This window comes from Sphaerulina musiva (genome assembly GCF_000320565.1).
Source record: "Sphaerulina musiva SO2202 unplaced genomic scaffold SEPMUscaffold_3, whole genome shotgun sequence".
NCBI lineage: Eukaryota > Fungi > Ascomycota > Dothideomycetes > Mycosphaerellales > Mycosphaerellaceae > Sphaerulina > Sphaerulina musiva.
Window position 1 is genome coordinate 160,869 of NW_016017385.1, and position 23,288 is coordinate 184,156.

General features: G+C 51.4%; 10 protein-coding genes across 10 annotated transcripts; 5 read left to right on the forward strand and 5 right to left on the reverse strand.

Moving 5' to 3' along the window:
- Window positions 1–381: 381 nt before the first annotated feature.
- SEPMUDRAFT_147859 (mitochondrial matrix Mmp37) lies at window positions 382–2,581 on the reverse strand. Its single transcript, XM_016904558.1, has 2 exons — window positions 2,464–2,581; window positions 382–2,403 (listed from the first exon to the last, which is right to left on the reverse strand). The coding sequence occupies exons 1-2, from the start codon at window positions 2,485–2,487 to the stop codon at window positions 598–600; spliced, it is 1,830 nt and encodes a 609-aa protein (XP_016762115.1). The 5' UTR covers window positions 2,488–2,581; the 3' UTR covers window positions 382–597.
- A 330-nt stretch (window positions 2,582–2,911) lies between these two features.
- Window positions 2,912–5,797, forward strand: SEPMUDRAFT_81817 (BIR-domain-containing protein). The gene is made up of 2 exons (XM_016910291.1): window positions 2,912–3,089; window positions 3,145–5,797. Exons 1-2 carry the CDS (start codon window positions 2,925–2,927, stop codon window positions 5,470–5,472), a joined length of 2,493 nt encoding a protein of 830 aa, XP_016762116.1. The 5' UTR covers window positions 2,912–2,924; the 3' UTR covers window positions 5,473–5,797.
- Window positions 5,578–6,887, reverse strand: SEPMUDRAFT_115290 (uncharacterized protein; the record flags this gene model as incomplete). Its single annotated transcript, XM_016901146.1, has 3 exons — window positions 5,578–6,199; window positions 6,320–6,559; window positions 6,856–6,887. The coding sequence occupies 3 exons, from the start codon at window positions 6,885–6,887 to the stop codon at window positions 5,578–5,580; spliced, it is 894 nt and encodes a 297-aa protein (XP_016762117.1).
- Window positions 6,888–8,563: 1,676 nt separating this feature from the next.
- SEPMUDRAFT_11813 (uncharacterized protein) lies at window positions 8,564–8,974 on the forward strand (the record flags this gene model as incomplete). The annotated part of the gene is made up of 1 exon (XM_016901405.1): window positions 8,564–8,974. A coding segment is annotated over one exon (411 nt), but the record flags the coding sequence as incomplete, so codon positions are not given.
- A 395-nt stretch (window positions 8,975–9,369) lies between these two features.
- SEPMUDRAFT_147861 (uncharacterized protein) lies at window positions 9,370–11,030 on the forward strand. Its single transcript, XM_016904559.1, has one exon. It carries the CDS (start codon window positions 9,386–9,388, stop codon window positions 10,703–10,705), a length of 1,320 nt encoding a protein of 439 aa, XP_016762119.1. The 5' UTR covers window positions 9,370–9,385; the 3' UTR covers window positions 10,706–11,030.
- A 165-nt stretch (window positions 11,031–11,195) lies between these two features.
- On the reverse strand, window positions 11,196–13,587 carry SEPMUDRAFT_147862 (glutamine synthetase). The gene is made up of 6 exons (XM_016904560.1): window positions 13,413–13,587; window positions 13,299–13,331; window positions 13,121–13,213; window positions 12,229–12,781; window positions 11,720–12,141; window positions 11,196–11,641 (listed from the first exon to the last, which is right to left on the reverse strand). The coding sequence occupies exons 1-6, from the start codon at window positions 13,413–13,415 to the stop codon at window positions 11,549–11,551; spliced, it is 1,197 nt and encodes a 398-aa protein (XP_016762120.1). The 5' UTR covers window positions 13,416–13,587; the 3' UTR covers window positions 11,196–11,548.
- Window positions 13,588–15,725: 2,138 nt separating this feature from the next.
- Window positions 15,726–18,493, reverse strand: SEPMUDRAFT_147863 (uncharacterized protein). The gene has a single exon (XM_016904561.1). The coding sequence runs from the start codon at window positions 17,922–17,924 to the stop codon at window positions 16,311–16,313; it is 1,614 nt and encodes a 537-aa protein (XP_016762121.1). The 5' UTR covers window positions 17,925–18,493; the 3' UTR covers window positions 15,726–16,310.
- A 449-nt stretch (window positions 18,494–18,942) lies between these two features.
- Window positions 18,943–20,204, reverse strand: SEPMUDRAFT_147864 (ESCRT-III component). Its single transcript, XM_016904562.1, has 2 exons — window positions 19,790–20,204; window positions 18,943–19,710 (listed from the first exon to the last, which is right to left on the reverse strand). The coding sequence occupies exons 1-2, from the start codon at window positions 19,974–19,976 to the stop codon at window positions 19,214–19,216; spliced, it is 684 nt and encodes a 227-aa protein (XP_016762122.1). The 5' UTR covers window positions 19,977–20,204; the 3' UTR covers window positions 18,943–19,213.
- A 267-nt stretch (window positions 20,205–20,471) lies between these two features.
- On the forward strand, window positions 20,472–21,782 carry SEPMUDRAFT_61946 (uncharacterized protein; the record flags this gene model as incomplete). Its single annotated transcript, XM_016909581.1, has 3 exons — window positions 20,472–20,581; window positions 20,660–20,867; window positions 20,919–21,782. The coding sequence occupies 3 exons, from the start codon at window positions 20,472–20,474 to the stop codon at window positions 21,087–21,089; spliced, it is 489 nt and encodes a 162-aa protein (XP_016762123.1). The 3' UTR covers window positions 21,090–21,782.
- A 424-nt stretch (window positions 21,783–22,206) lies between these two features.
- SEPMUDRAFT_115296 (uncharacterized protein) lies at window positions 22,207–22,812 on the forward strand (the record flags this gene model as incomplete). The annotated part of the gene is made up of 1 exon (XM_016901147.1): window positions 22,207–22,812. The coding sequence occupies one exon, from the start codon at window positions 22,207–22,209 to the stop codon at window positions 22,810–22,812; it is 606 nt and encodes a 201-aa protein (XP_016762124.1).
- Between the last annotated feature and the right edge of the window lie 476 nt (window positions 22,813–23,288).

A 23,288-nucleotide genomic window follows, 5' to 3' on the forward strand; every position in this document is an offset into this window, starting at 1 on the left:
CGACCCCCCGAGCGGGCCATAGGTAAAGAGGGTGGTGGTGGCTGAGAAGTAGGAGGTGGAGGAGGAGGAGGAGGTGGTGGTGGTGGTACTGCTTCTGAAGAAGAACATGCAACTTCAGAAGAGGAAGAATAAGAATAAGGGTCCTGGTCTTGATAATATAGATGTACACGTACGGGAGGATTTGTCAATTCAGCTTCTTTTCGTAGGTACAACCAGTTCAAGTTTGATCCATCCGATTTCCTCCCTCCCCGCCTGCAATCACCAATGATGTTTATCCACCATCTATTCGATTGTGAGAACTTCCAAGCCGAGAGCTAAAAAAAAAGAGCTTACCTTAGACCTGCAGGAAGAGGTGGGTGAGACAAGTAATTAAGACGACATCGTTTGTTCAATGGCTTTTTGCGACTGATCAGTATTTACAGTCCCGCGGGCAATACGCGGTGTTCGACAATCTGCTGTCGTTCTTCGGCCTGCCAAGAGGCAAGCATCATGGTCAAGTGCTTTTGCCTTTGCACTTTCCTGTCCTATTGCTTCCGAGCAAAGGAGTCATCTATACCGTTTCATGCAGCAACAGCCACAATGATCAAAGCAATCCACCTATTCGGACCGCTTTTTGTAGTTTGTCTTCTCGTCGTCTTCGGCCTCTTCTTTCAACAACTGTCTTCTCTTCTCGGCAGCAGGACTTTCCTCCTCCTTTTCCTCAGAGGCTTCCTCCACTCTCACCCCCTCTTTCTTCATCTCAGCCGCTGCAGCTTTCTTCGCCTTTCCCTTACTTCTCTTCTCTCCCACATATTTAATACTCCTGGTCAGACCACTCGTGAAAACACCCTTGACAGACTGCATAGCTGCAGGCCAGGCCACCGTCTTCTTCACACAAGTAGCCATCACCTCAGGGAGATCGTGGGAACTTGCAATTCGCTTTTCAAAAGAACCGCCTTCTCTCCTCTTGAAACCAGTAGGGTCCTCATCTTCCTGTGATTTGAGAATGTCGTCAAAGGCAGAGCCAGGAAGCTGGAACTTCTTCATATATTGATAGTAGAGTTTTCTTCGAAAGTCTTGGGGCAGACGCCGGACCATGTTGCCGCGCTTTTGTGGGTCCATGTCTTGGGTGAGTGTCAGACCATCCTGGCCGCCAAGGACATCTCGGAGCTGGGAGATGGTGCCAGTGTGACGAATGGCATCTTCCTTTTCCCATCCGTAGAAGTGTGGTGTGCGGGGGTCGGTGAAGTTCACATTGGGCAGATTCTCGATCAGTGGAACATAGAGTTGTCGAAAGCCCGGGAGTTGCGCGCCCACAATGTTCGAAACCTTGTTTGGTGCCTCGGATGCGATCATGGAGTGCATTCGAGGGTCTCCAAGGTACGAAAGGCTTGTGATGCGCTCGTAAAGCTGCTTCTCTGTGAACTGTTCTGGCAGCATGAGAAGTGCGGTTCGTAGCGCCGAGATCAAGTTGACCTGGTTTGACAATCGTATCCTAGGGTCGTCGCGGAGAATCTTGACAGGCTTCTGGAGCCTGCCAGCTAGGTAGAGTGTGTTCCAATCGGTCAAGTCTTTGGCGAGAGTATCAAGGTGTACGACACCATACTTGATCATGATTCCGTTGACGGTGATGTAGGGATTGTAGTACAGACCAGCCCCCCAACCATCCTGCATCCACGACACGAGACCCGAGCTGAAGGGCATGTGTCTGAGGCCCGAATAGTGATGTGGATTCTGCTGCAAGTTCAAGCTATGCCAGTGTTGCGTGTGGCTGACACCAAAGACAAAGTCGATGATCTTTGCACCCCCCTTCTGCCAGTCCTCCACGGCCTTGGGAGGGTTCGGATGTGGACTCAGCGATTCACCGGCAGTGCTAGAACTTGAGGACTTTTGACCAAATACACCAGACCCATAGGCAAACGCATAGCGTATAGGTGCTCGGAACTGCCACAGCACCTGTCGTAAAGATTCTTTGAAATCCTCATTGATCTTGATGTGCTGGTTGTACCCAAAGAAACGATGGGGTAGATCGGAGAAGTTGCTGATGTTATAGTCAGCGTTCTCTTCCCACCCAGGAGGTAGACTCTGCATGGGACTATCTGCGGCAGTGCTTTCTGCTCCTGCCGCGTCACCCGACGCGGAATTCTTCTTCTTCATCTTGTCCAATTGCGCAGACTTTTGTTTTCGTACTGAAGACCCATCACTGCCACTTCGACTGCCATTGTCACTGCTACTACTGGCTGCGCTCTCGGTCGAGTCGATTGGAGAGCTGGGCTGAGCCTCCTTCTGATCCCGTAGCGTTCGCCCGAGCGAGAAGGATCGTGTCGGATAAGTCGATCGAACGTATGCAGGCCGGGACTGCCATGCTGCATCGGCCAGGAAGAAGCTGTTCGCACCGAGTAAGGAATGAAATACTGGCGATTTCTGTATAACAATCAGCCTCTGATCTCGGAATGTTTTTGGTAGGAATTGGGGGCAACATACGGCCAGCTTTTGAGTAAGAGACATTTTTGAGGTGGGTATGGAGGGCAATGTGTGGGTAGTGGTGCCGTGTCTTTACGGGAATGGTGTTTCCATAGTCGCTAGTCTACGACATATTGTGAGCTACCTTGTGATCGAGGGTTATGAAAGAGAAGAGAAGGGCAGAAGCAAAAGGGCATGGCATGCGCAGTCTGTGTGTGTGAGAGAGAAAGAGAGAGAAAGAGAGAGTGAGGGCATGAAGGTGAGAGTGAGCTGGCTCTTTCCTTCATCAACTTTCGGCCTGCATCCCATCGATCCGTCGCAGCTGCCTTCTGACGTACCTTGCGCTAGCGGTACCGACGGCACGTCCCGCTCGCTTCCGTCCGTGTAAACAACGCGAATAAACACGCCCGTTTCCCATTCGATGCACTTGTAGTCTTGTTCCACGCGCCGACGCTCACTACCTGTCCTTTCTCCAGCTGTATATGGCCATGCCGGCAGTCTCCAGCGACATGAACTCGTTCGTTGCGCGACTGGCGACATTCGACCAGCCGCAACAGCTCACCAAGCGACGCGCCAGCTCTAATACCAGCAAGAGGAAAGCTGGAAACACAGTCGAGTGGCCTCACGCGAACCCTTCCAAGGAGGCTGTATGTCACTGCACATGGTATTAACGCAAATCTCATGTACTAATCGACGCGACAGCTCGCCCGCGCGGGCTTCTTCTACCGCCCCGCCTCCGACTCGAACGATAACGTCCAATGCTTCCACTGCACCGTTAAGCTCGATGGCTGGGAGGAGAGCGACGATCCCGTCTCGGAACATCTGGCCCACTCTGCCTACTGCGCTTGGGCGACAGCGATCAGCGTGACCAGAGACGAAGATTCCACCCAGGAACCAGAAACACGCGATCCCCTGAGCGATGAATTGTACACAGCACGAAAGCAGACCTTCACAACGGGAAATGGCTGGCCACACGAGTCCAAGAAAGGGTGGAAGTGCAAAGTGAACAAGCTTGTGGAGGCGGGATGGTGTTGGGATCCCAGTCCCGAGGGTGATGAGCCAGATGGAGTTACTTGCTTCTACTGTAATTTGAGTCTGGACGGCTGGGAGCCCAAAGATGATCCCTTCGTGGAGCACAAGCGACGAGAGCCGCAATGTCCATTCTTCTCGCTACTGGAACATTATCATGGATCTGCGGAGCCTCCGAAGAAGGGCAGGGCTAAGAGTAAGGCTAGAGGCAGCACCGCAAGCAAGGCTAGTAGAATGAGCACGCAGAGCGCGATGACTGCAGCAAGCGATGCGCAAAGTCTACATGATAGTTTTGGAGACATTCCGATGAATAGCAGTCTCGCACATGTGGATGATAGCATCATGACAGCAGGCACGACAGCTTCATCGGCAACTACGACGAAGGGCAAGAAGAAGACGGCCAAGACAAAAGCAGTCGCAAAGAGCAGCAGGAGCAAGAAGAAGGTCACGAATGGAGAGGATGTCGAAATTCATCATACTGACCTTGAACAGGAGGTGGAAGTAGAGGCAGAGGCAGCATCAGCACCGGAAGCAAAGGGGCCAAGTAGAACAGGCCGCGGCTCTAAGCAACCTACGGTCCTCGATTCTTCTGTGATTGAGATCAGCGTAATCGATAAACCTCCGCCGAAGAAGGCGAGTCGAACGAGAAAGCCGAAGACGCAACCTGAATCAGAACCACAACCGGAAATGGAGCCCAGCATAGAACACGGAGCAGACGAAGTGCCTCTAATACCACAGACCCCTGATGCGGAAGCGGCTGCGCAAGCACGACTCAGCGAAGTGTCTGCACAACTCCAAGACGAGCTTGAGCAATCTGTCGATAACTTCGCAGAAGATCTTGATCAGTCTACACCTGTGGTGCAAGAGCAAAATAAAGCTAAGCGTGGTCTCAAACGGATGTCAAACGGTCTTCGAAAGCAACAAGATTCTAGTAGCCTTCTCGAAGTAGATGCGCCCTCAAAACCCGAACCAGCTCCCAAGGTCAAGCGTGGACGGAAGTCAGAACGGACATCCATAGCTTCTGTCGACGCCGAGCTGGAAGTCGCACCAGAACCACGGCCGGAAGTCGAAGATCAAATAGAGCCCGATCCTCTACCCACCAGCCAGGATGCTGAAGCTGACGACGAAAACTCGCAACCCAAGAAAGCACCTGCCAAGAAAGGCCGAGGAAGACCTAAGGGAAAGAAGAACTCTTCCACGCGAGCTTCCAAGGCGACGAGAACGTCCTCAGAACTTGAGCCTGATGTCGCCGAGGACCTGGCACGAGATGAACTGGAGATTGAGCAAGAGCTCGAACGAATCGCTACCCAACAACTATCCTCACAACAACAGGCTGATTCCGCTATACAGCATGAGCAAGATCTTGTCGATGAGTACGACCCCTCGCCGACCCAAGAACGTCGAAGCAAGGACAACTCCGAACTGCAGCAACTCCGCGATGAAGTCGCTGCAGAAGCAGAGAAAGCCTTTTCCCCTTCAAGTCGTGTCGAATTACTTGAACATTCTTCTCGCATGCCCGGCGGCTTCACACCTTCTCCAAATGGTAGTGATAAGGAGAATGTCCCTTCATCAGTCATGCACCCTGTAACGGCGCAAAGAGCTCCCCAAGTTCTATTATCACCCACGAAACCAGTAACAACAACAAGAATTCCACTAGCTCCAGGTACGCCGAATCGGTCTCCTATGAAGATGTCGAACCCTTCCCCTTCCAAACAAGTCGCTGGATTACAATCTCGACATCCGTGGAATGCCATCGACCTCGATACGGTATTACTCCCCAGCCCACAACCTAGCCCAGGGCGGGTCGGTGAACAGCTTGTTGCTGCGGCTGGGCAGTTGACGAGTCCGGAGAAGAAGATGAGTGTGGAAGAGTGGGTTCGGTACCAAGCTGAACAGAGCGAGGTGGAATTGCGGAGGAAGTGTGAGAGAATGGTAGAAGCTTTCGAGAAGCAGGGGATGAGAGCAATGGAGAGTTTGATGGGGGTCGATGTTATTGGATAGCAGATCACTCGCCGATGTATTTCGTAGCAACGTTCTGCATCTAAGAAGAACCGTCTCCAATCATAATCCACATCATGATCATCATCATCATCTTCATCCTCATCATCAAAAAAACACCAAACACTTCAACTCCATACTCGCCCTCCCTTCATCCCCACAATACTCCTCATCCTCAAAACACGAATGGAACACACTCATCCGATTCTCAAATTTCCCCTCTTCAACTCCCTCACTATCCCACTGCACAAACATAACAGGCTCCTCTCTCTTCTGATGTCGCAAAAACACCCATTCGTGCTGTTCCCCATAACTCGCCGTATCCAACCAATAATCTCCCAAAGGTTTCCCAAATACTTTGAATGTATCTGCTGGTCGCGAAAAGAGCTGTTCGTGCCGTTCTTCTGAGGCATTAATACTGCTTGGCACGAGAAAACCTAGAGGGTCGCGTGTGATGGTTTTGAGGGGTCGCCAGACGTTGATTAACATTACGCGGCCGGTGTTGGTGGTGTTGTTGGTGGTGGTGGTGGTGGTGAGGGAAGAGGGTAGATTGAGTTTTGAGCGTTCGGTTGGAGACATTTTTTCGAGGCTGGTACGGAGGAGTTCGAGGCCGGATTGCCGGGTTGCGTCGCCGTGGATGGCGAAGACGGGAGTCGTGTCGGATTTGGTGGAGTTGTCGACGGAGCGGCGGATGCGTTCGGCTGTGAGGAAGATGGATTTGGCGCCGAGTCTGGATGGGGGAATGGATACATATGTATAGGTCAGTGATGTGGCTTCTTTTTTTTCTTTTCATTTTCGTTGATGGTGTTTGATTCTTATAATGATCGATCGGTGGTTTCTCATTACTTACCGCTTGAGTATCAATTCAGGCGTCTTCTTCAGCAAAACTTCTCGCACTTCGTCCTCGTCGTCCCAGTTTTGGATATCGACGGGATCATGGAGGAATTCGAGGCCTTCCTTTTCAATGGTGAATCTGTGAAGCTCATCGCGGACATCCCGAACAAAGACCTCGCGCTCGTCTCGGAAGGTGTCTGAAGTAGTATATAAACTAATGGGAGTCTCGAGGAACTCGGCTGAGGGAGGGGGCTTCCTGTACGCGAGCTTGGTTGTTACACCTGGAGCGAGGAGCGACGGAGACATGTTGGTTGTTGATGCAGCGTTTTTTTTTTTGCCTTACTGAATCAATGCAGGGCAAGAAAAAGGGGATTGTCACAGTTGTTTCCTGCTATGAAAAGATCGATGGATCTGAACAGTTGAAGAGACCATCCTTATACACTGCCACCGACGGGGATTTCGAATGGTGCGGTGTGAGTTCTTGGAAGCTTTACGAGCATCTCTTTCGTGTAGCTACGTCAGGGCGGCCAGTTCTCGGGGCAGTGATGGTACGGCAAGTTGATGTTGGCAACCTGTCGCGACATGCAGTCGAAGATTATCCTTTTAGTCTGAGCTCGATTAGGCTTCGCGCATGGAGAAGGCAGCCAATCAACGCGCTTGAATATCTCGCTTGTATGAAGTGAGTGAGTATGGAGCGCAGGCGTAGGTAGGAGGTGAGACTAAGCTTTGTTGTGACCCATGGGCTATAACATGGGTTGTGATGCAAATGCAGTGGCAAACCAAGGCTGCAGTGGAAGAAGAGTTCCGTGTTTATTATAGATAACATATGGTCTCATGATGATATGTCATCAGTCAATGGATGAACCATGCATGTTCAAGATGAGCAATCAATGCATCCCAGGGCTCTTTGAACCAGGAGATTTTACTTATACAGCACCTTCGTCATGAGTAGAATGGTTATAACATGTAGGTGGTTAGTCACACCATAGCATACAGTAGGCCTCTCGACTTTAAACTTACACCAGGGACCTAGTCCATGCCATTCACAACAAGCTTCTCGTCCAGAACTAGTATGCAATGCCACGGAAAGACAGCGTGGAACTAGTATCGGATCATCATCGCGATCTCGGTATAGTTGTCACTACTGCTGTCCGTCTTCCTCGCATATCGCTCCCGAGTAGATCTAGATCGATAGCGCTGCCTGGTGAGTCGCTAGATCTTTGGCGCAGCTTCCCGCAGGACTATAAGACTCGTACGGTTTCTCCTAGATAAGAGCGTCATGAATCTAGTTGTAGCCAGAATGCGGATACTAATAAGGATATCGGTAGTCGTCGAGGCTGTAGGAAGCAAGCTAGCTACCTTACTTGATAGACTATGCAGGCCGTCAAACTGCCTGTAGGAGCCCGTTTACGGAGTTGCACTATTGTATTCACCCGCGCACTGCATCGAATACCACGGAGTGGCACTACTAGGTGTTGGTATACATAATGCCTTATACCAACAAAGGGAGGTAGGGAGGTCAGCCGGAGCCTCCCGTACTTGAGCTATAGCGAGAAATTCCGCTAATTAAATCGCTGTCAGCCTTAACAATAAATAGTTCCAATAAGCCGGTAGAAATCTTTCTATCACGCAGCGCTATAAGTTGTACTAAATAAGGCTTTTCCATGTCGAAGCACTTTGACTGTGTTCGGATGCTTCCCCTAGAGCTAGCGAAGACCGGCGGGTAGTATTTTCCTACGGTATCTACCTACTGTAGGTGCTACATACCTAGGACATGTAAGGTAGCCCAAGTAGCCTTACTGTTGGTCAACCATCTCCGTGTATTGTAACCTGAGGCATCATCCGTGGCTATGACCGGTATGACCGGTATGACCGGAGTGCCCGAGCACTGCAGTCTCTCTCTCCCTTCCACGACCCTCCGGCTGCGATGCGTCATCGATGTGTGCAGCACCTCACTGGCATTCTTCGATGAAGCGACAGGAAAGTCTGTTTTACGATGTCGAAAGCAATCGCTAGGTCTATCCTCGTTGTCAGCAGTCAAGTACGAACGTCGAAAGAAGCCCAGGGGGAAAAAAAGGTAAACAGGCGGTAATTGAAGTCACGTGTTTTCGTGAGAGTGATCGACACTACCTTGCCTGATTTCTCGACTTCCACACTCACTTAAACATCAACAACAACAACATCAACAACATCAACAATAACATGGTCACTTAACAAACCACACCTCACCAGCGCATTTTCCGTGCGCATTCACGTCAACATGTCGACGCCCAATACTAACTATACCCCGACGCAACCCTCGTCCGCCTCGAAAAAGGCAGCAACCCATAACATGGGCACTCCGCACACCACCACTCCTCGCAGCGTCCCCTCGCCTGCTGCAACACGGAAAGAGCTGTCGGGTAAGACTCCGGTGAACCATCCCACGGTGAGCAGTAGCCATGGCAGTAAGACACTGGCCTCCACGCCCATGATGCATTCTCTCAGTCAAACTGGCGGCCCTGGCATCGGTTCGGCATCACCGGGCCAAGGCCCTTTTGGCACGCCAGGTAGCAACATGTTACATGGACTGGGTGTGGATATGGGCACTGGCTTGACACCGAATCTTAACGTGAATGTCCCCACGCCTGTATTGGCTTCTGCCGTGGGCATGATGCCGAGTATGAGTGAGTTCATGGGCGTGGCTGGTCCGAGTCGCAAGCGCAACGAGGATGAGGAGAGGAAGGCCAAGATGGCGAAGATTATGAGGAGGATTGGGAAGAGTACAGGGAGGGTGACATGGGATGGGATCCAGAGAATTGCACGTCGTTGCGGCCTGGACGTCACCCACGACGACAATGCCAACGAGATTTGTCTGGCTGGACCGGGAGAGAAGATGATGGTGATTGTGAAGATGAACGGCGAATATGCTCAATCGGTTAGTCCAGACATGTTCCCATGCGAAGCGGACAAGAAGCCGGAGGAGCAGGTGATGGGGCTCGCGGCGAGCAAGGTGCTATTACAGGACCTGACCGTCCCCAATGGCATCTTGCTGCAGTCGAGTCTTGATCGTTTTGCAAAGAGCTTGGATCGGCTAGCAAGGATGGACCGGCTGTGCAAAGAGCAGGTGGACTGTTTTGAGGCCATGAAAGGCCTACACACCAGCCTGGAGAAACTGTACGAGCTGGAGAAGGCGGCCGTCAAGACATTGAGGGAGCTGAAGGGTAGCTCTGCGGATGCCATAGCGGAGCGTGAGGTCCTGCGCAAACGGAGCGGTAGGCCATCACTGCATGGGAACGGCAAGATTGGTCTCACTCTGGACTACTGGACGTCGAATTTCGATCCTTCCGTGTCCAAGGACGACTCGGCCATGGACGTCGATGGCCCAGAGGATGCAGACACGCAAGCCGACGACTCTCCTGATGTTTGGAGCTTGCGCGTCGAAGCTCAATCATGTGCAGCCGGTATTTACCCTCCGCTTCGCGTATCCGATGCCTGGCTGCCAGAGACTTTCGAATTGCCATCGCCGGAGAGTGCCGACGGCATCCCCTGGCAAGACCCGCCCAATACAACCGTCAGTGCGAGCTCCTCGGGCACTGGTGGAGACGCCATGGCCATTGACGGGGGTGAACGACTTCCCGATCTACGCTTCGTCGCAAAACTGGACCCGCCTGTTCTCCTACCTCTGGGAATCGCTGCGCCAGTCCTTGCCAGCCTCGGAGACCAATACTCGCAGTCGACCATGTTCCCCCTGTATCACCTCAAGTTGCTCGGGTTCCACTCGGGGGACATGGCATTCAGAGTCATTTCCGAGTCAAGTGTACCGGTATCTGGAGCCCCCAAGGATAGAGAAGAGGACGCTCTCCATGAGTATGTCCTTGAAGTCTCTAAGGCGGACCTTGGCTACACTCTTGAAGAAGTTCCCTTTTCACATCCTAGACAACTTGTCGAACTGCTACCTACACTGCGACAGTGGGCCCGTATATCGATTCTTCTCAAAGAAACCTTTGACACACCCCGACTGAGCATTGACCCGTCGTCAGAGCTCTCTAGCAATGAACCTCCTACAGCCGATCTCGAGTCTATGGACCTACTACCTCCAACCAGCGGCGAAGTCGCCAAAACTCGGGTTGATATCGCGTTCTCGAGCAATACGTTCAAAGAAGTCGCTATCCCTAGCGTGCACATGTCATTTCCGATTCCCTGCAAGGACCTCGTGTACCAAGTCGCATTTCAGGTGGTGCCGAATGCGGAAATTGTCGTGCTGGATTGTGATCATCCTGTTGTGGTAAAGCATGGACCTGGTGAGGATGCAGAGGCAGATTCCGAGGCGCAGGAAAAACGTGAATTGGCGCGTGCGTTGGAGATTTGTGAGGATTTGGGTGTGTGGATTGAGTGGATCAAGAAGAAGGCGAGGGTTTGATGATGAAACAGTCGTTGGCTTGTGAGATTTTGATATCATCATCATCAGCGGCGGCGGCGGCAACGGCATCGTCATCACACACACACGCACGCACGCACACGCAAACACACATGCATACACATGCACACATGCACATACATGTACACATGCACACATGCACACACTGTACACATATACAGATTCAGATCATGAATTGGAGAAGAAGCAAATAGATGCATGGCCCGCTCGCCCTGTATATACAGTGTTTTTTGACACAGGACAGAACTGGACAAAACAGAACAGAAGGGAACAGAAAGAGAACAGCGTAGCAGTAGAAGAGAACAACAGAGAATAAGTAGAACAGATGAAACTTATTCGTCATTATCATCAAATCTCAAGTCAGTCAGTCACTCACTCACTCCAGTAAGTAAACAAATCGCTACAGTATGAAAGTGAGTGACAAGACGAGGAAGAAAACATGTCTTTTCACAAAAGGAAAAATAAAACTTGGGGAAGGGAAAAAAAGAAAATCGCGCAGGTGAGTAGTGTCAAGTCGTATCTTTTCGCTATGGTGAAAAGCTAAAGTGTCAAAAGAAAGCAGAAAAAAAAAACCAAGGCCGGCACATTCTCCTCTCGGTCCATATATGTGTCTGCCTTGTCTTTCTTTCCACGCTTCCGTAGACACCATGTCCTGCCCGTAGTACAGTCCAATCACAACCAATCGTAATGCGAGGGAGGGATATCATCTTCGTAGTGGTAGAGTGTGTGTATGAGTGGGTCGTCGGTTGGTGGGTTGTGCGATTCGTTCGAGTTCAAGTTCAAGTCGTTGATTCTTCGTGTGGAGGAAAGAAAAACAAAAATCGTCTAAGGCTTCGAAATGGGGACCACAGTGTCGACCTCGTTGGGTTGTTGAGACGCGGTCTTGAAGACGTCTGCGCCCTCGACCTTGCCGCAAATCTGGAGGTCATGTTGCATTAGCATGGCACTCTCGGGGTTGCTTACTCTCTCGCCCCTCTCTCGCTCGGTCAAACTTACAGTCTCGACAATCAGACCAGTAATCTGATATGGGTCACCGTTGGAGGCAGGACGACGGTCCTCAAAGTATCCCTTGCCTTCTTCAGCGCAAGCACGGTTCACACGCACAGAGGATCCACGGTTGGCGATGCCCCATGTGAACTTGTCGTACGAGGCCGTCTCGTGTGCACCCGTCATGCGGGCCTCGTTACCCTCACCATACACCTTCATGTGCTCCTTGTGACGAGTGGCCAACTTCTCCATGGCCGCCTCAATGTGCTTCATGCCACCGTCCTCGCGCATCGCCTTGGTCGACACGTTGGTGTGAAGACCGGCACCGTTCCAGTCACCGGGGATTGGCTTTGGTGCAAAAGTGATCTTGGCGCCAAAGTCCTCGGCGACGCGGTGGAGCATGAAACGGGACATCCAGAGCTGGTCACCGACTGCGAGTATATTAGTTTGGATTCACGGAGAGCTGTCGAGAGGCAACGGAAAAGAAAGGAAGGAAAAAAAAAAGGGAAAGCACTCACGATCGATGCCTGTGCATGGGCCGACCTGGTACTCCCACTGAGCGGGCATGACCTCTGCGTTGGTACCGGAAATGTTGATGCCGGCGTACAAGCAGGCCTTGTAGTGTGCCTCGACAATGTCTCGGCAAAAGACCTTGCCCGTTCCGACACCACAGTAGTATGGACCCTGGGGAGCGGGGAAACCGCCCTTGGGCCAGCCATATGGCCAGCCCTCGAAGTCGAGGAGCGTGTACTCTTGCTCGAGACCGAACCAGAACTCGTGCTTCTCGTGTGCCTTCATGACGACGGCAGCATCGTGGCGGAAGTTGAATGCATTGGGCTTGCCATCAGACATCCAGGTCTCGGCAAGCACGAGGATGTTGTCACCGCCACGGAAGGGATCGGCGAAGGCAGCGACAGGTCGGAGGTAGACGTCGGAGTTGTCTCCTGGAGCTTGAGCAGTCGAAGAGCCGTCAAAGTTCCACTCCTTGAGGGACTTGATGGCTTCTTCGGACTGGTCAATGGGAGCCTTGGACCAGTCCCAGTTCTTCATGTCCTTTTTCTTGTCGAAAGTCTACAAGCACGACACATTAGCATGGCCACACGGAGGAGGTGTGTGCGTGTGTGTGCGTGCGTGCATGCGTGCGCGCGCGCATGCATGAGCTTTCTCAAGCTAGCATCTCCCATCGCGCCAGGGTCTCGTTGGCAGAAGGATGGGGAGGGTGACAGCTGTCGCGCACACCAGTAAGGCGAACGTGGAGCTTTCATGCATCGTCCGAGCTCAGCCGAAGGCGGGCATCCCAAGCCAAGCCGCAGCTAGGCAAGGCCTGGCCTGCCCTCGCATTGAGTTGTCCCCATGGGAGCCAGAAGCTCACGTCGCCCATTGTCTTCGACAGATTTTCTGCTGACTCACCGCACATTTTGAGCGCACACCTCCGCTGGCGTCAATCCAGACGTACTCGGCAATGACTTTGTCATGCTGGGTGAGCTTGTTGTATTTTTCGAGCTATTTCTTGGTGTCAGATGAGGGAGTCAGGGCAGAGGGTGGGCGCGGGGCGCGGGGCGTGCAGAGCAGAGCACAAAGAGCGTACTGTAGCGGTGTTGGAAATGATTTTGGAGTCGGCCTGAAGGAAGCAGCAGATTAGCAAAGTGGCCGAATGAGGGAGCGGTCAGCAGCGGGGGGGCAGTTCTGGCGGCGGGCTTACCATGGTGACGGTGGGTGCAGTGCGCAGAGGGGTGGTGAATGTGGTGATGCGAGGTGCGCGGTGGTTGTTGTTGTTGTTGGAAGGGGGAAGAAGAGTGGTGGGAGAGGGTGTCAAGAGAACAAAGCGCAAGGAGGGCGAATGTTCCAGACGGTGAGAGTGTAAGAGTGTGTTCGGGTGTAGGTAGGTGTGTGTGTCAAGTAGTTCTCAGTTGATGGGCAGAGAGAGCACTAATAGAACTCGAACTACTGGACCTGGAGCTGCTGTGCCGAGCGTGCTGCTGGTCCGTGCAGACCCTGGCGCCGCGTCCCTCCTCCCACCGCCAACCGCCAACCGCCGGCAAGACTTCCAACAGTGAATAATCATCAGCGCATCGGCAAGGCATGAATAATAACCTCACGATGAAATAACCTTATGCTGGTCATTAGTGGGGGGGACTCGTTCGCCTCTTTGAGCAGCGTGTCACACTACCACTCCGCCACGGTGAGGCTTGTGCCATGTCGCTATTCGCGGCTCTGAGAAGGATGAGGTGTTGATTGTCCTAGGAGCTAGGAGGTAGTGGACCAGAGGTGACTGTGGTGTTATCGGCATCATTATCATAATAACAATAATGACAACCGGACAACCTGGAAGGGAATCCACATCGTAAATCGCTCATTAGCAGTCATCAGATGAAACGACACGACGGCCGGTGTTGTTGGCGTAGCCCTGCCCTGTCTTTTTGCCCCTCCATCCCAATGCATCCCTTCATCCCTCGATCCATGTGACGGGGATACCTCCTAGACATCCATCACCGCAGTAACCGATCCCTCTCCCTCTCCCTCTCACTACGGAGGTAGAACATGATGAAAGGTACCTCCCCTCCACCTCCTAGAAGACCGCCTATCGCCACGACGCGCCGAGAAAAGGGAAAACTACCTTAGTCCAGTTAGGGCGGACGGACGGGCGGACAGTCGGGGACAAGAACAAAAAAGAAGAATGCCCACTGCCACCACCACCAACCCACTCTTTCGTCTCTTTTCGTCTCTTTCGTCTGCAGGAACCACTGACTCTCTGATGAGCCTGTCTCTATTGTTATTAATTTAGCAAGAAAACTGCTCCCAAATGTACCAAGTATTGTTACACCTGACCGTGAATGTTGAAAATCAAGCCTTCAACAGCGCCGAATTTCCAACTGGAATTGTCCTACCAGGCCACGCGCCATGATCCATCGGTACCTCCTACGGCTAACTCGAAATGAAACTCCGAACCCTCTCAACTCTTCGGAGTCTTCTTTTGAGCCTTCTTCTCTTTTGAGTCTTCCACGACTTCTTCGACTTCTTCTTCTTCTTCACAAACAAAGCTAGAAGCCTAGAACTACCAAGGACTCAGAGGTACCTGTAATAAACAAAACACTTTTCTCCGCAAAACTCCTACCGCGGCCATTCTTTCGTTACATGTACCTAGGTACAACCGTACCCGTCGCTCTAGCCTATCATTCTAGTACACAAATCGCACTTTGCAATCACCTTCGCCCGGCCGAATCTTCCTCTACCTCTTCTCCTCGGGCTTCTTCCTAGGTACACCTTCTTCTTCTTCTTCTTCCTACCTTACCTGACATAACCCAACCTAACCTAAAAATCCTAACAAAGATACCAATACAAGTACATGTCTACCTACCTCCTACCTATACATATATACATATAGACAGTAAACATAAATCGGGTATCTCTAGTATCTCTAGTACCTAGAAGTACCTGGTATACTTACAGTAAGTCGGTACCTTAAGATAAACAAAACGCCTATCTTCTCGCATCCTCTCGGCCAATAGATAGAGTCGCTCGGGAAGGTGATTTTTTACCTAAAGAAAATCCTTCCTACCCTTCCCCCCCCTCTCTATTATCGGGCGGGGCGTGCTAAACAGTAAACAGTAAACACAAAACATACATGTATATATTAGACATTTCGGTTTTTCTATTTGGCTCTTTGTGATTGTTGTTGTTGTTCTGAAGAGAGGGATGAGAGAGAGAGGAGAAGAAGAAGAAGAAGAGGAAGAGAGATTGAGACCGAGGTTTCCTTCTCGCTCCGGCAATAAGTGAGGGTCGAGTCGAGACCGCTAGTCTAGCTACCTCAGGCTAGGCTAGGCTAAGCAGACAGACAGACAGACGGAAGTATTTCCGGATACCTGATCACCCCAAGTCTTTCCTATCAGCCATAAGGGTCACAAAAAAAACTTACCTTCTAGGTCAGGTAGGTAGGTAGGTAGGTGATAAAACTGTACCACTCGGGATGGGAGACAAGAAAGAGAAAATCTATCGAATTTTCTTTTATTTTTTTGAATTTCTCATACGTCAAGGAGAACTACAAAGTGTGTAAAAGGAAAATGGAAATGAGAGTACAGACTTCCATTGCTTCGTCTTCGTCTTCTTCTTCTTCGTCTTCTTCTTCTTCATTTTCTGTTTGTTTCCTTCCCTCCCCTTCTTCGTTCCCCATCACATGTTTATTTCCCTCTTTCATTCTCTTCTCCTGCATACCAGAAAGGAAATTGGTTCTATGGATCCCCCGTGGTTGCCAACGTTCGTGACTCGAGCCATTTTTCGTCAAATCTCTCTTGTGTTTTCCTCTTCTTTTCGAAGAACAAAGGTCCAGCCCCGTCCAGCCCAGCTGGCTATCATGGGAGCGATCAGTGAGGAATAGTACCTGGAGGCCATCCGTCCATTCATTCATTCCCCTCCTATCATTCATGTGCCAATTCACCAATCTGGTATGGCCTAGATTCAGTCCTTTGATTCCTGCGTCGTCCATTATCTCCTCAAGACCAGCTCTGATTGTTTTTTCTTTTTCTTTTGCTTTTTCTTTCTTCTTTTCCCACCAAATCCCACGGGTATCACTAAACACTTCTTTTGGCGAAATTTCCTTCCATCACTTGGAAGCAGTATAGGCATGATTATCCGCAAACGGACTCGGATCTCGCTTCACAGTGCCATCCCCACCCTCACTGCTACCATCCTGATCCGGATCCTGCGACGCTCGTTTCGCAGCTTCTTCAATCACTGCACTCAAGCCCCCCGGCCCTCGGTTGTCACCGCCAATATTGCTGTTGAACCGTTTGGTCCGCGGCCCGCTGCCTACAGAAGCTGACATGGCCGCATACGGGTTCGGTCGGGGTATGATGGTGGAAGAAGCGGGCGTTCGTAACTCGGTGGCGTCGAAAAACGGACTTTCTAGCGGCTGGATGAGGGGAGCAGGGCTCGCTGCTGCTGCCGTGGATTCTCTGATGAGACTTTTGCGAGCCCGCGAGCGTTCGTCTTCTTCCTCGTCTTCTTCCTTGGCATCGTCCGATTCATTGGCCGTTTCTACTAACGGGGAAGATCTCGTTGAAGCAGGAGGACGGCTTGTACTCGAACCCGGAGGAGAAAGTGATGATGCATTGCTCGTTTGTTGCGTGACGACTGGTATTCGTCCCTTGCCTTTACCACCACCACCACCAATCGTGACTGGAGTAGCTTTGGCGAAAGTGCCGCCCGTGTGATGAGACGAGGGAGAGCTTGTTATGGAGGGCTGTTCGCCGAGCATCACAGCTTTGACACCACTTCCGCCACTTCCTCCAGGGCTGGGGCCGAGAGTTGGTGGCGTCTCCATGGACGGTGTCGATGTTGCCGAGGCCGAGAACGACTTCACAGACACCATTCTCGGCAGCGCGCGAAATACTTGCGTTGCTGGCATAGGCTCTGTCGTGGCATCATCCCGGTAGATGTCCGACATCAATGAAGAGCGAGCCAAAGAGGGAGTGATGGAGTGTGTAGTATACTGCGTGTCTCTCTTTCCGGAGCGGAGCGAAGAGCCGTCGGACCAAGTACTGTCGCGCAGATCCGAAGGTCTGAAGAAGAGAGCGTCTCCTTCATGACTCAAAGGACTCCTCGGCGTCGTTGTCTGCGGTGTTCTGTTCGCATATGCAGCGGGAATCGGAGGAACGGGCGCTGTCATACTGTTATGACCAGAGCCGAAACGGTTCGTCACACCAGGAATGTAAGCAATATGGATGATATTGCTGGCACGACTGAGGAAGCTCGCGGCCACTGAGCGACTGGTCTTTGTGGAGGCCGCATCAGACTTCATGGCATTGAATTGCGACTGGCCCTTTTGCGTGGCGAGATCATCCTCGTCCTCAATCTCCCATTGATCATGCTGTGCTCGTCGTTTCTTGGCCCAGTATCGCCAGAACAGGAACAAGAGAAATGCCATGAAAGCGACTCCTCCTACGACACCTCCCGCAATGGCTCCTACATTGGTTTTGGCAGCTGGAGGCGCGGGACTCGGGTTGGCTATGCATACCATGTGAGCGCACTCGTCACAGGTCTGAGGGACGAGCGAGCAAATGTCTCCCGACGGGCACGCTGGACATGTGGGAGTCACTGGGCCGCACTCGACACAGCGTTTAAAGATGGATCGCATCGTCCTCTCCACCTCTGTCCCGGCGGCAGTCCAGCCTGGAGCCCTCGCTACCACATTATCCCGTATGCCAACTTCCGCCATGGCCAGCCGGCGAGCGCTTCTTTCTCCTCGTCCACGTTCGTGATGACAACGCCTCTGCTCGTTTCTTCTCCGTTGATCTTCACTCGTCTGCTCGTGTCTCCTCCGCTCTAGTGCTCTTCACTTCTTTCCCAACCCTTCTGTTCGATATGCACAATCCAGTGCATGCAGCGCCGTGAACCAATCCCACCGGTCCGACGTTCCGCAGATTCGCGCCAGCTTATCGCGCGCGCCGAAGAGCACCTGCGTCAGTCCCGTCTCGTCGTCGTCGTCGTGGGTGTCCAGTCCTCAAGTTCTTTCGCGTGCGTGCGGCTGAGATGAATCCAACCGCTCAGTATCTCTCAGATCTGCCAGACGCGCAATCGCCTTCTCCGGTCTCCCTCTTATCCAATCGTCTCGTCTCGTCTTGTCTCGTCTCTTCCCGGCACGCGCACCAAACAATCACATCAGCAGTAGCAGAAACACACACAATGAGGGTAAAAAGAGCGACTATAGTTGACTATTCGTTTGTAGGGGGAGAGTGTGAAGTATCAGGTGAGAGTGATGGGTGTTTCGGTCGGGTCAAGCGCAACGTGATGTGATAGGCAATGTCTGAGTTTGGGGCCAAGATGTCAAGGGTCATGTGTGATCGTCCAGTCTAGAAGAGTAGTGAGAAAATCCTACTCCACTTCGTTTAACGTGGTCCGTTTCGTGCCGTTCGGATCCTGTAACTTTGACTCTGTGCTCTTTGTCTAGGTACCTATGTTTTCTTTCTCACGTGGCAAGGCAAGGCAAGGCAAGGCAAATTATGAGCAGTCTTTGTCTGGGAGCATGGTGATACGAGTGGTCTAGAGTCCTGTAAGCCTTACTCATCTCTGAGAGACAAAGACATGGGATCTATCTCCCCCTATCGTGAGGGGAAGGTGTAAGTTAGGTAGTGCAAGCCTCAAGGAGAAAAGAGAGGCCCGCGAGAGAGACAAGAGATGAAGAGGTCGAGGAAACCTCTATCACTGCACAAGTGCCCGGTGAAAGTTGTCATGGCCGGAGATGGTAGCCCATGCCACCAGTGGATGTGACTGCACTTTCTCAGTAGATACGAGATATTTCAATCCTCGGAAAAGACGCTGTCAAAGAGGTTGCTCAATCCATCATTACAAGATTCGCCGAAGCAGCAGTCACCTATTCCAGACCTCAGAGTATGACCATCTACGCGCACAGCTGCAAGGAAGACACAAGGGCGTCATCGCTTCCGTTATATCCCTTCATCATCATCGTCGTCGTCCATCCATCCGACCTTCCATCTAACCACATCGTTACATGGCCATCTCAGCCTGTAACTTCCGCAACTCCTCCTCCTCATCATCCTCCACCGCCGCAGCGTTTTGCTTGCCTTTAATCTCTCCAACCGGCTGATTCGGCAATCGCGATAACTGATCAGACATCGGCACATTACCCGTCCTCAACATCTTATTATCCAGTTCCTCTTGTTGCAACTCAGCCAACTCATCTTCTAATTCATCTTCATCCACTCCTTGCATCGAGTTCCCTTGTGTCAAAGCATCTGCAATCTCCTCTCCAATCGCATGTTGTTCCCGTAGGTCTTCCATGGTTTGATCGACCTTTTCGATGGAGAGGTCGCCATGGATCTTCTTCATGGCTTGTTGAGCGCCCTTCATCGCGTCGAGTGTTTCCTTGTTGATGTTCGCCGTTTCGATGGAAGAGATTTCGCGTTCGACTGTCATCATCTGGGCGGAGGTTTGTTCGAGTTGGTGTTCAAAGGCCTTTTTCCGTCGAAGGGCGGCTTTGGCGACTATATGATTTCATTCCCAGTTAGCATACGCAGTATTGACAAAGCTGCTTTCATGGAGGCTGATGCGAGAGAAACATACCAGCTTTGTTCGAGGTGACATTCTTCCTCGCCACAGCGTCTTGCTCGTCCATCTGGTTCTGTAGATGCTTTTCGCGCTTGGACAGCATTTCCAGCGTACTTCTTAGGCGTAGGATGGCATTCTTTGGAGCATCTTTCTTCGCTGCTGTGCTGCCTCCAAAGAGGTTGCCCCAGCCCCACGAGGCCATCTTTGAGCCAACAGGTGGTGGAGGGTGTCGTTATCAATAATCGTCCTGTGTTTGCCGGAGTGGTGGAAGGTTGTGAGAGAAGCGTGGTTCGAAACGAAGCTCAAGCTGTAGGACGAGGTGTCTAGGTAGCGGAACGAGTTGGTCGAGGTGAGCTAATGGTCGGTCGGTCAGAATGTTCAGGCGGTGGTGGTGGTGGTGGTGGTGGTGGTGGTGGTGGTGGAAGTGGAAGTGGCGGTGATGGGTGGTTACATGTAGGTTCTGTCGAGGTTGTTGTCTCACCTCACCGTGGTCGTCTGGGTGAGTCCCTCTGGCTTTGAGGGACGCCGATGCTGTCATGCGCCAGAAATCGGCACGTGAACGCGTTACAAGATAAGGTAAGGCACCTCCCACACCACTGAGACGCTGTCTGCTTCCCCTGAACAACAACATACCCCCTAGATACAAGAACAGTACCTTAGGCAATGCACCAATCCGCGCATCTTCATCAACATAATCATGGCAACAAACCACGATCCTACATGCCGCCGACCTGAACCAGCGCGTCTACTTCTTCTCGACCAAGTCCGCCACCAAGAACCAGGCACCAAGATTCGAGTATTGGGCTGGTACAGCATCTCCTCTCTTCCCCATCGCCTTTTGCTTTCCACCCCGATGCCAATCTAATCACCTCATGTAACATGTAGTGTTCACGCATACCACATTGCAAGCGCAACGCTAGTCCTCAAACTCGAATACCCGAGCAAATCCAGCAACAGCAGAAATCCAAAAACACTGCCAGTACCAACCGTACTAGCCAACATCGACAATGTCTTGGAGGCTGTCAATCACGACTTACTTCAAGTTGGATCTTGGTTGAATGTTGTGGGTTATGTGCGAAAGCCTCAGAATCTTGTGGCGACTTCTTCATCCGCCCCTTCTTCATCATCTGCATCGAGGCATAAGTCTGGGAGAAGAAGAAGACGTGATGTCATTCCTTTGATGGATGTTCTTTTGATCTGGTCTGCGGGAGCGATTAAGTTGGATGATTATCAGTCTGCGGTAAGGAGTTATCAGGAGACTTTACTTCCAGGGACGACCACGACCAGTGAAGAGAAAGGCACTGAGACTGCGTAAATTCCAGAGGCAGTGATGTGCTACATGTATTGCTAGCACTACTAGCCCGCCCGCCAGCCAGCCAGAAAATGGCGATCTTTGGAGAAGGGGCCCCATATTCTTTGCTGCTTACGCCGGACCAGATTCACGAGTACTAGCCGAGCCGTGTTCGCTTCTACGGCACAGACTGATTCGCGTCGTGTCATGCAAACAGAACTCTAGGTCCTGTCGAGTATCTCCAGCGTCATCAACGGGAGCTGGACGATGGCGAGATTCATACGCGACCACTGGAAGGTCGCAATGAGGCGAGGAGATCCGGACGTTCTGTTGCAATACTTCAGTATGGTGAAGGTACTTCCCATGGCAGCTTTATGAAAGGCATTGAAGAGTGGTTGCCAGAATGGTAGCCTGCAAGTCCCGGTGTCCTCCTTCATGGGCATCAATTGTCATCATGATATCGATGAGACTTGCTCACTGGGTGACACTTCCACCTACTCCCGAAGAATTGTCCCATGGAAGGCTGCAGCTCATCATTCCGATGTTCGTGGACAAGACAACTGATCATCTGAAGCCCATTGTTGGCTGACAGCTGCTATACACTTCCTACATCTGAGCACAACTCGAATTCGATATTCCCTGCGATACGATGCTGGTGACCAACAATGATCCGCCGCATCCCTCTACCATCAAAGGACTGGAAGTCTTTGTTTTGACGGCATAACACGATTGTATTTCTACAGACAATGCAATACAACAATGCTTGATCTCGAAATAAATATCCATCACTACGGACACAAAGATATGACACCAAATTCTTTGTGTGCCACTGCTTTGACCCCCTCTTCACTCTTCTTTCATCGCATTAACACCATGAGCACGCTGAAGCATATAATCCCCCTGTTCGATCCCTCTCTCCAATCTCCTTCTCATCGGACTACCCAGTGCAGCACACGACATTCTCAACTCTACACCAAACTCTACTCCACATTCTTCAACCCGCTTCCACAGAGTCAGGTACTCTCTCAAGCAAATCCCCAAGAAGAATCCAGTAGAGGAGAGTTGTAGAATCCCTCGTGTCGCTGTCCCGGTCCCTTCACCACACAATCTTTCTCGGCCCCCCTCAACCACAACATACAAAATGTGCAACTTCACAACCACCTACCACACCATCTGCAAGCACTACTCCACCCGCCAATACACCTACTGCCCGCTGGCCGAATCTCAAAACGCCCTCGCCACCAACTCCCCGCAAAGCTGTCACAACACCACCGACATGGGCCTCGAGACGGACTTCACCGTATCCTGTATCATGTGTCAACGCACCCGTGCTCGCACCCTGTTCTTCACGGGCATCCCACCACAACCCGAACCGCAAGCGATCACGTATGGCATTGTGGCTTCGAGGTCTGTGGAGAAGGGGATTCCGAGTGTGTGTGTGACGAGTTGGGTGGATACTGGCTCTACTGGAAGTGGAAGTGGAAGTGGTAGGACCTCCCCATCCATGTCCCGGTGCGATTCGAATATGTCTTTGGCTTCCTTGTCTCCCTCCCTGGCGTCCATTTCATCATCATCATCCCAACAAAATTCTCAAGGCTCGTACCGCGGCTGGTCCTTCAAAGAAGGTAAGTTTGGAAATGCGCATTGGAGATCCTATCAAGATGACGAACAGGCCGCGCTCATTCAGCAGAAACGCCAGGCCAAGGAGAGAACTGCGCTCAAGTCTTGTCATGAAGACTATGAGTAGGTAAAGAGTACGGGCAGGCGGGCGAGGTAAGTTTTCGACCACAACAAGAACGGGAGGAGAGAAAAGGTTAGGAGGTAAGTTACTTGGCTTTCTACCGCTAATTCCACAGATCTTCCCGAGAGTAGAAAAAAAAAGAAAAAAGAAGTGATCCCCTGGAGGGAAAACTGAATACGAAATAAAACAAAGAAAAAAATATCGCCTTGGGGTAGATTAGTTAATAGATCGGCTGGACGGATTCAATTCCTGGTTTTCTGGTTGTAATATTAGGTATATACATGGACGGCATTTTTGGAAAGGTAAGTTGGGGGAAATGGGGGAATTCAATAGGGGAAATTCAAATGAGTAAGTTATCAAATCACCTCTGGACAAATCATGTCTCACCTTAGGTATGCATACATGCAAATTTTCGTTTCTTTCAAGCTCTCTTATACACATATCTTCACATACTCTCTCTCTCTCTCTCTCTCTCTCTCTTC

Excerpts from the sequence above, each read along its gene's own strand:
- SEPMUDRAFT_147863 (XM_016904561.1), bottom strand. The coding sequence starts at position 17,924 with ATGGCGGAAGTTGGCATACGGGATAATGTGGTAGCGAGGGCTCCAGGC.
- SEPMUDRAFT_147859 (XM_016904558.1), bottom strand. The coding sequence starts at position 2,487 with ATGTCTCTTACTCAAAAGCTGGCC. Across the intron at positions 2,404-2,463 it reads CTCTTACTCAAAAGCTGGCC|AAATCGCCAGTATTTCATTC; the intron begins GTATGTTGCCCC and ends ATTGTTATACAG.
- SEPMUDRAFT_147861 (XM_016904559.1), top strand. The coding sequence starts at position 9,386 with ATGGACCGGCTGTGCAAAGAGCAGGTGGACTGTTTTGAGGCCATGAAA.
- SEPMUDRAFT_81817 (XM_016910291.1), top strand. The coding sequence starts at position 2,925 with ATGGCCATGCCGGCAGTCTCCAGCGACATGAACTCGTTCGTTGCGCGA. Across the intron at positions 3,090-3,144 it reads CGAACCCTTCCAAGGAGGCT|CTCGCCCGCGCGGGCTTCTT; the intron begins GTATGTCACTGC and ends TCGACGCGACAG.
- SEPMUDRAFT_147862 (XM_016904560.1), bottom strand. Across the intron at positions 12,142-12,228 it reads CCCATGCACAGGCATCGATC|TCGGTGACCAGCTCTGGATG; the intron begins GTGAGTGCTTTC and ends ATATACTCGCAG. Across the intron at positions 11,642-11,719 it reads CTGGTCTGATTGTCGAGACT|ATTTGCGGCAAGGTCGAGGG; the intron begins GTAAGTTTGACC and ends CATGACCTCCAG.
- SEPMUDRAFT_147864 (XM_016904562.1), bottom strand. The coding sequence starts at position 19,976 with ATGGCCTCGTGGGGCTGGGGCAACCTCTTTGGAGGCAGCACAGCAGCG. Across the intron at positions 19,711-19,789 it reads TGTCACCTCGAACAAAGCTG|TCGCCAAAGCCGCCCTTCGA; the intron begins GTATGTTTCTCT and ends GAAATCATATAG.